Here is a 12,209-nt window from a genome sequence, read left to right as displayed (position 1 = left end):
AGATTCTCCAAGAGTAAGGAGGATTTAACCACAACACTAAATCAGAAAACCCAAAGTCACATTTCTCTGCTCTGGTCAATTATACCAGTTACTGTTTAGAGATACCTAATAAAATAACAGACTGACTTCTTTTATTGGAGCTTAGTAAAGAATTCTTCCTACAAGAGAAAGAAAGAAACAACACAAAGCATATACAAATCATAAGTGAGTCTAAAAATGGACGTGAGATTGTCTTAATCATAACATTTTATTAGAAATATTGGCAGGGGATTTGTGACTTTTGGCTTTTAGGACTAATGTTTTCAAATTTGTAATATCAAGGAAGGCTGTAAACTTAACTTTAGATACTCTTACAGTTGTGTGTTCTTAGAGCTGAAGCTTTAAGGAAAAAACAACAAACACAGGTATCTCAAAACATATAAAATTTAGTTAGACACACTGGAAAACTTAACATGATATAGAACACTGTTACTGAAAGAAAGATCAAGTTGCAATAGCAATAGTTTTTAACTTACATTTGAGCGTTTCTCCAGCATAAGGGATATGTAGCTTAAACCGATCACAGCTAGGTCCAGGGGTCAAGGATGTACAGCTAAAAATGAACATAAGAGAACGTGCTAAGAAGTTACAGATGGTAGCAGACGCTAACATTATTCTACAGGGTACAAATGACATAATAAAGATGTTGTGAACACCAGAAATACTCATCCTTACAATTCTGGGAAAGAAGAAAAGGTGGGAAAGATGCAGTAGGCCCATTCTCTTTTAATCAGCAGTTCTCACAACAGCATGAGAAACTTTAGGATCTGTGCCAACAATCTTCTTTCCCATTTTAACACAGAAAATATACATATAGAATGTCCTGGTTTGAGAGACTTATTAGAATAATATTAATTAGTCAGTCAAAGCCATCTCTACTTTGTATATAATTTTGCAGGTCACAACTCTCTACCTATGCCACAGTAACATGGTTACATGCTCCCTAGCCCTGCCATCCAGATACCTGGTATGAATCTTAGTTTTAGTACATCAACATTCAGACATTTCTACCTATTTTAACCTTAAATTTTTCCCTTGTGGAAAAGTCTCACAGTAAGCCTCCAGGTGAGAAAGTTTCAGAATGAGGTATTTGATGCTATGACAACTGAGCATGTAAGTTCACGACCTGTGACCATTTCAAATCTCCTGTTTAGCTGGAACACTGCAACAGCAGTTTGGTCTCACAGTGATGAGCAAGCATTTTATGAACACAAAAGTCACTGAAAAAACTGTTTAGTATCTAGGCCAGAGATGATCAACTTTGTCACACTTTTTAAGTCATGTACCAAAATCTCTGCATGACAAAGAACCAAATATCTCAGCTGCAAAAGGAGAAAGAGCAACACAAATTGTTTCACTGGCAGGAACGGTCCCTGGAGCTCTCACCACTGTGGGCTGGCAGGTGTACGACAGGTCTCAGCAGCAAAAACACTGGAAGCCCTTAGCTCATTGCTTTCCATATCTAGGGATCCTGATAACCCAGAAGTCTTCTTGCCAGCCTAATATCATTGAGAATTGTTTATAGCCCCAGCACAAGAGCTACGCTTGTTGCAAGCCACTTAAAGCTCAAAGCTAAAGACTGGCCAACTCTAGACAAAAAAAAACAGTGAAAAGAAGGTAGACAAAGGTAAAATAACTTGCCTAAGCTCATATATCAGATGACTGGTAGAGCTCTAATACAAACCACTGACAATATAATGAAACAAAAGATGTGTTTACTGGGCCATACACACAGCCAAAAGCAAAAAGATGGGTAGGCCAGAAAGTACAAAAATTCCGATCCTACCTTATCAGATACAACACAGTAACTCCTGCAGCTCTATCTGTCTTACTGCAGAAGAGGCGTCAGGGCAAACAGGGCAATGTTAACTCTCACTAACATACTCAAAATGCTTCAAAGAGCCATTTTTCTCAGATGCTGGCTCTACAGTCTCTTTTCTCTTTACACCTGCAAGTTAAGGAAACCGCGTGCACCAGCTTCAGATTGTTTTTATTCAGTGAGCTACATTTACTATTAATCAACTTTGTGCCCACACGTAGCTTCATCAAAAAGCAGCAGCCACAGAACTACAAATCAATTAACTTAAATTAAGTTTCCACAAAAATACCAGAAAACAACCACTTGTGCACACCTAGAATCCGACAGAGATACAACTAACAGCCTACACTGATTCAACAAGAATACACTACTTTTTTCCAGTATCATTACGGAAATTAGGTAACTGTCCTTGCAAATAAAAGGGAAGCAACAGATGTCCTATCATCGTTTTAGAAAAGGTTTTGTTTTGCATGGTGCTCTCACAAGACATGCAATCTGTAGAAACATAATTTAGATACAACTACTATCAGATGTGTGCAGAGCTGACTGGAAAGCAAGTTTCAGAAAAGATTAGTTCTCATCTTGCTTCATCCAGCAAGAACACACTGACTGGGTTTTCTTCTGGTAGAATACTACTTCACATTTCATTGAAAGACTGATGGTGGAAAAGAGATGACGTTTATTAAACCTGCCAATGATGCCAACATGAAAGTGAACGCAGCATGCTGGACGACAGGACCAGAGCTGAAAAATGTTTTTATTTAATGGTCTGGACTACTTCTTTTTGAATTATATCTAAGTAGGGCTTAGCAAGAACAGTAAGCATCAGAACCCTCGCTGGGAGTAAAATCAGTTTGAGAATATGAAATACTGGAGCTTCAGTGCAACAGAAACAAGAGAATATAATTTATTCAAAGATGTGGTTTTTTTAGTAGGCAAGAACAGCAAAACAGGAGTGCCCATTGTTAGGGTGTTTTAATGGCTGTGGATGAATTTAACAGCTATAGGTATGAAAGTATTATTATCTACTTTCAACTCATTTCTAAGGCTTACATCACATATCAGGCCAATTCTAGGAAGCATACAAAAAAAAGCAACACAAAAAAAAAATCCTTTGCAAGTTCCAAAATATCTCTGCAACATCAGTTAATATTTAATGGAAGTTTCTCTCAAAGTATCACAGGTCACAGTCTGAGGCACATTTTTCAAATACCATAAAAATAACATTATTGTTAGCTTTTCAACAGACACAAAAATTTCTGATCCTGCAGATACCCTACAATCTTTTCTTTTAGCACAATGGGCCATTTGGAAATACTTAGGGAAAGTATAATATTCTTTAACATTAAAAGAAAAGCCTGATTTAATGGTAAATGTCCCTAAAAGCAATACTAAGTATTTTTCCTAGATTATTACACTCCACTAAAGATGTTTTTAATTTTATTGGTCTAGAAGTGATGGAAAGTGACAGTATTCACAGTCTTTTTTTTTTTTTTTTTTTGCCAAATTACTCTGGCTAGGCTGCGCAAGAGACTTCAATAACCGCAATAGGCTGAGCAACCAAGCAAAAATCTTACATACGCCCATTTGAAAGGAGACAGTTACTTTTTAGTATAAACAGTAAAAGAACAAAACTCCTAAGGCAAATCAAAACTTTGGTAAATCTAGCAGTCTCTGTGTGACCTTATTTCAACAGAAAGGCACAGATAATGGCCTGGCTATGGACATCTTCTCCTGCTTGAATTTCCTCAACACATAGAACTGCTCATAATTACAAATGTGCCTAACCAAGAAGCTTGGCCTCTATCCTCTCCAAAATGTAAGATTTAATATTTGCTGATCCTTTTATTTAACGTGGTCCACACGAAAGTCACGCTGAAAAGGAATGACTTGTAACAAGGTCTTTTAAAGATCATTTGTTGTTCTATCTTCACAGGGAATTGAAAGAACTAATATCTGGTGTTGAAAATTAATTTCAGAAGTTGATTCCATCTCATGATGAATAGATGTGCTATTTCCCTCTTTATTCATGGAAAAATATTACACCGGTTTGCATATCTTCATCTAAATAGTCAATATTTTACATAGGAAAGCCATGGAAGCAAGAATTAATGCTCTGATTCTCAGAGCAGTGATATGAATTAGTCTTCATAAGATGATTAATGCTATACCACAAGGTCTCCCACAATGGTTTCCCTATTAAAATATCAAAGAATCATCAACTTGACAAGTTTCAGGGACAAAGGAATATGCTTGAATGTATCGCTTAAAACCATGCTGCCCTATTCAAAGGAGCTGTGCTGAGAAATATAGCTGGAATCTGGTAGATGGAATCAAATATATAAGAAACTGTATCTGCCGAGAAAGAGAAGAGTTTGTATTCAGCTTTTAGCTAAGTTCCTTGAGCAAACAGAGCAGATGAAACTTGAGTTAAGATACATTACATCCTTATAAAATACATATTCCAAGTAGCAGACAAGTAGAACATTCCTTTGTTGAGTGTTTGATGCATCTTGCAGTTGGGATTGTCTGTGACCTGTTGGGAAAAGGTTTCTTTCACAGTAAATAAAACATACATAAACTAAACCAGTTCTTATTCAAATAAAAAGTTACTGTCGGCACCAGATGCTTAGTTAGAAGTGCTCAGAATTCTTTACCAGCCACAAAAGGAAACGGGAAACATTATCCAAGAGAAAAAAGAAGGGGGAGGGGAGATATAAAAACAAATAAATAAATCAGAAAAGTCACTCAGTTTTATTGCTCAGAACATGGCATCAGCCTATAATGATAGGTATAGCAGAAGGTATTTTTCTGCACAATAATACTTCTTCCCAGAGTATTCTAAAAGCATCTAGAAAGGCAGTTCTAGTTGAACTTACCATTAAGGTTTGCTCTTATACCAGTGTATTTCTAATTGACTCTATTTATAATTTTCTCTTTTGTTGAAGCTAAAAAAAAAAAATTCCCTTTCCTTCTGAGCCACTTTGATATTTTACAGGATTGAAGCCATGATGATAAGGATGACTGTGACAGCCCTAGATTTCAACATAGTCTTCCGATCAACTAGTCTTCTACAACCATCACTTGACAGTATTCCCAAGACAAGCAGTTTTAAATTATCTGGGCTCTGGTAAAATTTTATCCAAAAATAAGTTCTGTGCCAGCTGAAGGGGTCACAATGAAAAAAGAGCTCAACTGTTTACCACCTTAATCCTTAAAGTCTAGAGATGAGTGGTTATTCTAGCCAAAGAATTAAAGAAAAACAAACAAACAAACAAAAAAAAGCCACCAACACTCCCCCAAACCCACCGCTTTATATCCCAAAATTCCAGTTTGAGGCTCATTTTTTATACCACTCCTAAAAATCTGCTGCTTAGAACCATATAAATCCATAGCAAACATCCAGAAATGCCAACAGAAGTACAACAACTCTACTGAAAAATATATAATCTCCTTTTTTATTTATTCTTTTTTAACTGGTGGTAAAGGTGTATACCCCAATATTCACGTCAGATTTATTTGACGACTATCAAATTTCTTGATTTAAAAAGGTATGCAATGTGTTTAGTCATTCAACTCGTTCTTAGATCATACAGAATCTTTACCACCTTTTCTATCTGAAGACAAATCATCAGTGAATTTTACTGTACAACAGCAAAGAAAAATTAGACTAAGAATTTTAGTCACTATGATTTCAGGAACTTAATATTGAGACTACCTAACCTGAATAGCCCAGAGATGCAAAAGCTTCTTTAATCTCATGATGCTTAGGCTGCTACACTTGCTGTTCTTGAGGATCAGTACTTTTTGGATAACAGACAACTTTTTTTGTTCACCAGGCTGTTGAAGTAAAAGCCAAGAAAGCTTCACACAGTATTAGAGATACCCTGATGGAGAACAGTGCTAGAAAACAACAAACACACAAATAAAAAGAGCAACACCACAAAGGAATTTCTGACCACTGGCTGTATTCCCAACCCTTCCCAGCTCTAATATACCTAGTATATGTTTCTAATTGCTCCTATATATGTCATATGAAGATACTGTTACTGAAAAAGGAGGTCAAGTTCCTTTCATAATACAAGAGGCTAAAGAAGAAAATTAGTATTATTTTAGTAATGATGAGACACGATTCAGTCAGGGGTTTAGAGGCTGAAGGTTTTGTCAGCAAGAGTCAAATATAATTAGAGGCAAAGACAGGTAAATCCCTTGTTACTAATAAGAAGCAGCAAACTCAAAACTCCCCCCAAAACTCTTATTGTGGCATTTGCTAAGAAAAACACCTTAATGTTAAACTCAAGTAGAACAGCCTTTGTCGATGCCTTTAGATTCTTCTTCCCTCCCATTTTTGTAGATGGAAATCTGTTCCAGTGTTCCTTGAAGACATAATATTTCATCCCATTTAATTAAGAATTAATTGCAGAATTCACAACAGATGGGTAAGTCATCTACAGAGGCATTAAGAATAATTAAAGTGTATGGAGGGGGGAGGAGAATGCAAGGAAGGCCAGCAGGTGACAGGTTTTTTGCAAGGATCAGGAAATAGAAAAATGGTGAAAATCACATTTTAGAGAGCTGACACTAATGGTGAAAACCTGTATCATACTGCAGCTCCCTGCAACAGTGCACAAAGCTTTACAGGCTCCCGGAGGCCTGCAAATACACAAGAAGAGTACTGAGCAGCTGCTGCTGAAAACCAACAGATCCAACCAAAATTCTGTCAATCAGGCAAAATTTGCAATGGGAGAGAGAGTCTAGTCAACCAATTTTCATCTTCAGTTCCCCTTCTTTATACAGACATATGTATTACACGTATAAGAGAGAGGGACTTGCACTTAAAAGATAAAGATACACACCACTGCTTTTGGGAAATAAAAATCCAGTTAGAGTGATTGCTTCTTACATACATATTTTAATTAAAATATTAAAATCTGAAAACCAATTCATAAGAATTCCAAAGAACCTTCTAATAGATAAACCCACTGTTTTCATAAAACTCATTTGTACCGTAGCTGGTTTCTTCAAACTTGGTATAAAATTAAACTATACACAAAGACTACTTTTGGTATTGCAATACAGATGATGATGTTGGTTTTGAATCCTGTTAGTACGGATGATATTCCATAATTGCAACAGCATTTCAATCCATACTTATCAACGGGGAAACTCCAAGGTGTCTCCAGCTATGTCAACTGAATTCCCAACAAAACCTTCATCTCCTCTAAGTGCTGATTTTCCTATACGTACATATTTATGTTTTCTTGTATGAATGTCATCGTACTAATTGGAACTTTTAGAAAGGAGTGGGATGCTAGGCAGAACACATACCCTAGGAAACCAACCCCTCACTTTCCTTCTGCACCCATAGGCAGATGTGCATTTTTTAAAAAGTAAAGTTCAAATAACTATTTAAAATTAAATCAGCTGCCAGCAACCTGCTTTCACTAGAAACACTATACAAAAGCATCTAATGACTACTGTCATTAGTAAAACAAACATAGCAGCTGTATCTTAACAGAAAATGTAGATTTCCTTAAAATCAGTGAGTTTGCCAAAGCAGATGTTGCAGGTGGGGAGGGCTCTAGGCCTGCTTCTAGGACTGCAAATCTCCTGCACATCTGCTCCAATCTTGTGGCAGGTGTCCTGCAATCTCCCAAAGTACGGCTGTCTCTGCTGGAGGCAGACATTCAGCCCAGCCTCTACGGGGGAAACAGAGGAAGCATGCATATATATATTTTGCAATCATCTCAGAGAACTTCTACATTCAATGAAAGCACATACAAACCCCACATAATTGTGATTTTTTTTTTTAGCATCACAAACTCCCTGTTTATTTAGCTTAGGAAGGCTGATTTTAGAACAGCTCTTTTCCAGTCACAATAGTAGGATGGGTTGGAAAGGGCCACCACAAAAAGGAATATGAAGACAGAGCTGATAACCAGCACCACATCTAATATGCTTGCAAGTGTACTTGAAATAGCTCTGAAGAACAGATTATCTCAAAAGTTTCCATTCATAAACTCCCCACAGTTTAGGGTGGGAGTTCATTATTATTGGGTCTCAAGGAGCTAATTATGATACAAATTAAGAAAAATAGTTAACAACTGACAAAGGAAAGTTTTCAACAAAACATGCTTTACAAACATGCTTTAGAAACATCTTCTATAATCAAACTGATGAACTTTGTAGGCAAGGTCTTTTATACATACAGATAATTGCCTGTAACTCCCTTTAAAAAAACTACACATGGCGCAAATACTCCCCAAAAGAATAAAATAGAAACAGAAAATGGAACCTTTAATGAAGGACTGATTGAAAAATGAACAGAAACAAGAAAATTGCCATGGGATAACACTCATAACGCACGCTCCAGTAGACTGTTTTGGTAAATAAGCTAGTGAATTCACAGTATCATAAACTACCTTTCTGTCACATGTTCAGGCAAGGAAAAGGCACTACTTCATTATACTGTAAGACCAGCTGTACCCCAAATCCCTGGAACTCATAAGCAAAGTTTTAGAAAAGAGTATGAGGGCAGATGCATCCTTTGGATTTACTTCATCTCCTTCTCCTCCTGTCAGATTCAAAGTCCTGTTTCATATTTTCACAACTGCCATTTGATTATGTATTACTTTGTAATGAGTTAGAACCTAATAATCTCTCATGTTCTACTGTTCACTAATGTGGATTCAATTTCTGAAGAAAGAAAAAAAAAAATCAGACAAGGAACATTTTTGCTTTTAGATTACTCTAAAAGAGAACCATTTTTTGCCAAGTATGAAATTACAGTCTACCACCTGGAGTTTCAGATCCTTTTGGTGTTCACAGAAAGAGCATATTCATACAGAAAGTCACAAAAGCTAAGCTATTATAAACATAAGTTTTAATAAGTCATTGAGCACTGCTCCCAATACCGCCTGTAGTAGCCATAAAGACTCCCAATTTATTTTCCAAGTAATTTATTTCACACCATAGAACTGTTTAGTTTATTGGAAAATGCAATGAATTGGTATCAGGACTAAAAGCATAGTCCATGTTTATATATTTTCCCCCTTTAACAAACTAACTAAACAATATTAGGAGGGGTCCAGTGATGCTGTGTCTTTTCACATTTTCTTTCAAAGTTTTCTTCTAATTGCAGATTTTTAGAGCTTTCTGGTCATGGATCTCTAATAATTTGATATTCTAATCTTATAAACTCTCAGAAGAAATTTATGTTAATACAACAACCACAAATTAGGTTCTTTGGATATGAAAGTTAGACAAATCAAGGATCACCACATTTTGAACATAACTCCATAGCTTTCACTTGCACATACATTCAAAAGGGTAACTTCAAATTGTGTATATTAATATAAAATACTACAGACTGGAGACACAGCAGAAAGCCTATGAAAGATGACACCCGAATAAAAATATCAGTAGTTCTCCTATTTCTATTATTTTAGGTTAATTACAACATTAAAGATATGCAATAGACTAGAAAGACAGGAAGATACCAACCATATACAAAATTACAACAGATCACCCTGTGGAACCGCACCTGCAGAAAACAAGCCCCACATAGCTGCATGTTACACTTTCTCTAGGAAGTCTGGCTCAAGAACCTCTCACCTCTCCTTGTCTTTCTCTAACTTCTCGTTCTCACATTAATTCCCACAGTTCACAGCCACCTCAATTGTGCTAATACTGTTTTCAAGGCTACACCATAAAGCATAAAATTAGTCATCACTCTCTCCATGGTCACATCTAACTATACCTAAAGAAAGCACTTCCATGTACCCTCTTCTTGGTGACAGTTAAAAAATCCTCTTCTCCCCTGCAAATACTTGTTCTTGCCCTCACAATCCAGTTCACTCTTTTCTTCCAGCATCACAGTAGGAGCTAGACCTGGTTCATCCCTTAGGCAGCCTCGCAGGCACAGAAGAACAAGTAGGACCTCCTGCAAGTGAAAAGAGAGCCCAGTCTACCCAAAGTTCCTATAACTTTGCGTCCCCAACCCATCACAAATACCTTGATCTGTCTTTATGCCACTTCCAACACCTCACCTACACCCTCAAGTTCTTCTCCCTCCTGCATCTATCTAATAAAACTGAATTTTGCCTATCTGCAACAGATTAAAACTAAAACATCAGAAGTCACATGGAAGATATTATACCACTCGAAATCTCCAAGGAAATGATTTCTTTTAAGTGTCTTCATTGCCTGTAAATGGTCTGCAGTTGGCCTGAAATCATATCACCTTTATAGCGTTTAAATTAAGGCTTATGACTAAGATTTATGGTAGCCTGAAAAACAGGACAGATGATAGTATATAATAGATATCTATTATTAACAGATATCTATTAGTTCAAAAAATTCTCATTACAGAAGAATTCTTAACAAAGAACAAGAAACATTGTATTACTCCCCCCCAACAAAAAAAAACCCATGGCTGAAGTGCACAACAAATTGTAAACCAACATTCTAGAAGAGGGAGAAAACAGGGAAAGAAATAATGTAAAGTGGGAGTCATTTTGAAAGGTCACTGGTAACCCTAACTATAAACAAGAACAATCCAAACAAGTTTTTCTGTTGAACAAAGAACTGACCATCCAAAACAGAGCAACAGGTCCTCTGTCACATTTTTGGTTTAAAAATATTATTTCAGTGATGCATAGGAATCTGACTTTTCTTAGGAAAATATAATTTTAGAGGGTTTTATATTTGGCTTTTTTTGTCTCTTCTCCATAATGGAATTCTCCAATTTCCTTTAATTAACTAGATTTCATTTGGATTCTTTTATCTCACAATAAAAAAAAAATACTCAGTCCTAGTGTTCTAATTTTATTCTTTCAGCCATATACCACAGATTACAAAGAAGAGAACCTGTGGCATACACTGCACAGTGGTTTGCCTCAGACATACCAATTCCCTTATCTCAGGAAAGACAAAATAAATACGTTCCCTTTTCAACTTTTACTTTTCTACGGATCACTTAGGAGGTTTACCTCAAGGACTGAAGTCAGTATCTTCAATAAAAATATCAATTTCAAGAGAAAACGAAACTCTGTTCACTTATACATACAGCTCTAAGTATTCTTTTCAGATGCTCACTTCCAGTTAGATAACAGTTGCTTCAAGGTATGTCTATACTGTACAGTGCAGTGCCAAGGAAATGCCTAAGCAAAATATATCAAGAAACAGATTAAAATAGCTCAGGCATAGCACAGCATTGGTGTGGTTATTCTGTTTCCAGTTGAATCTGAGGTACTAAACCTGTACTGCAAATTCAGCGCCGGACAGTTACCCAAACGGTCAGAAAAATTCATTTCTCCATTGGTCAGAAGAAAGAGCACCATGACTGATGGTTCAAGAGATCCCAAAGCATTTATAAGGGTGCATTTAAAAGGGCAGCAATAGAGAGACGTCAACCAAAGTGCCAACAAAAGAGACACTTACGACAATGAAACTTTCCTTTGAAAATTTTTACACAGGCTTACATACTGATCAATACATTATAAGAAAAGGCCTGTACAGTTTTCCATTTCCCACACTATTAGAGAATGACTGTGTAGTTATAAAATAGCATACAGATTCCATTTTCAAAAGTAATTGGTTTGCTTCCTTTATTATCACTGACTCACAGAAGTAGTTTACAGAAGTATTCCCATTGATTTCTGCTGGCTGTAATATAAACGTGGCAGAATCAGATCTTCAACACTGTTGCATACTGGTCTGTCAAGATCGAGCCTCTGATCATCTCCTATGCTTTTAAAGCCCCTAAACTCATCAGACAATGACTGCAACAAACAGGCTAAAACAGAAAATCATAATCTATTGCTTCAGCTTCATTACAGGTGCACATTAGCTATTTAATGTTATGCCATGTATGTGTATATGCATATGAGAGAGTCAGGCATACATGAAGTGTAATTGCATATGCAAGGATGGAAGAATTTACCGACCAGCTATCCAGGAATATAGTCTTCTCTACTCAGCAGAAGAATAAAAAAATTAAAAGCCAGTTGTTCTCAGCTTCTGGTGAAATGTAACATGCATCCAAGATCCATGGTATGATAGAGATCTGTCCAGCTTACATTAAACAAATACTGCATCTGTGTGATGCAAGGCCTTGGAAGAGGGGGATAAATTGGACGAGGTACCCAATTATTAGATTTTTAGCTATCTTTACAACAAAAAATAAAGTCTTGGGCACTTTTTCTCCTGCAGTGATGCACAATGCAAAGAAATAAGACAGACATCTGTTACAATAGCAGAAAGTCCTGGACAGAGACCTACAATATATTAATGTAAGACCTGGCTTTCAAGAAATGTTCAATGAGTTACCAAGGTACAGACAGCCAAAACA

General features: G+C 36.5%; 1 protein-coding gene across 2 annotated transcripts in view; it reads right to left on the bottom strand.

Annotated features, from left to right (window-relative positions):
- BABAM2 (BRISC and BRCA1 A complex member 2) overlaps positions 1-12,209 on the bottom strand; it is a 179,469-nt gene that overhangs the window by 157,118 nt on the left and 10,142 nt on the right. For both annotated transcript variants that reach the window (XM_072856727.1, XM_072856728.1), the window contains one exon: positions 516-592. In XM_072856727.1, the coding sequence (XP_072712828.1) occupies positions 516-592 (77 nt within the window). The remainder of the gene's footprint in view (positions 1-515; positions 593-12,209) is intronic.

Source organism: Ciconia boyciana, chromosome 3, assembly GCF_034638445.1.
Source record: "Ciconia boyciana chromosome 3, ASM3463844v1, whole genome shotgun sequence".
Classification (NCBI taxonomy): Eukaryota; Metazoa; Chordata; class Aves; order Ciconiiformes; family Ciconiidae; genus Ciconia; species Ciconia boyciana.
The sequence above is the reverse complement of the archived record's forward strand: the minus strand, read 5'-3'. Positions and strand labels throughout refer to the sequence as shown.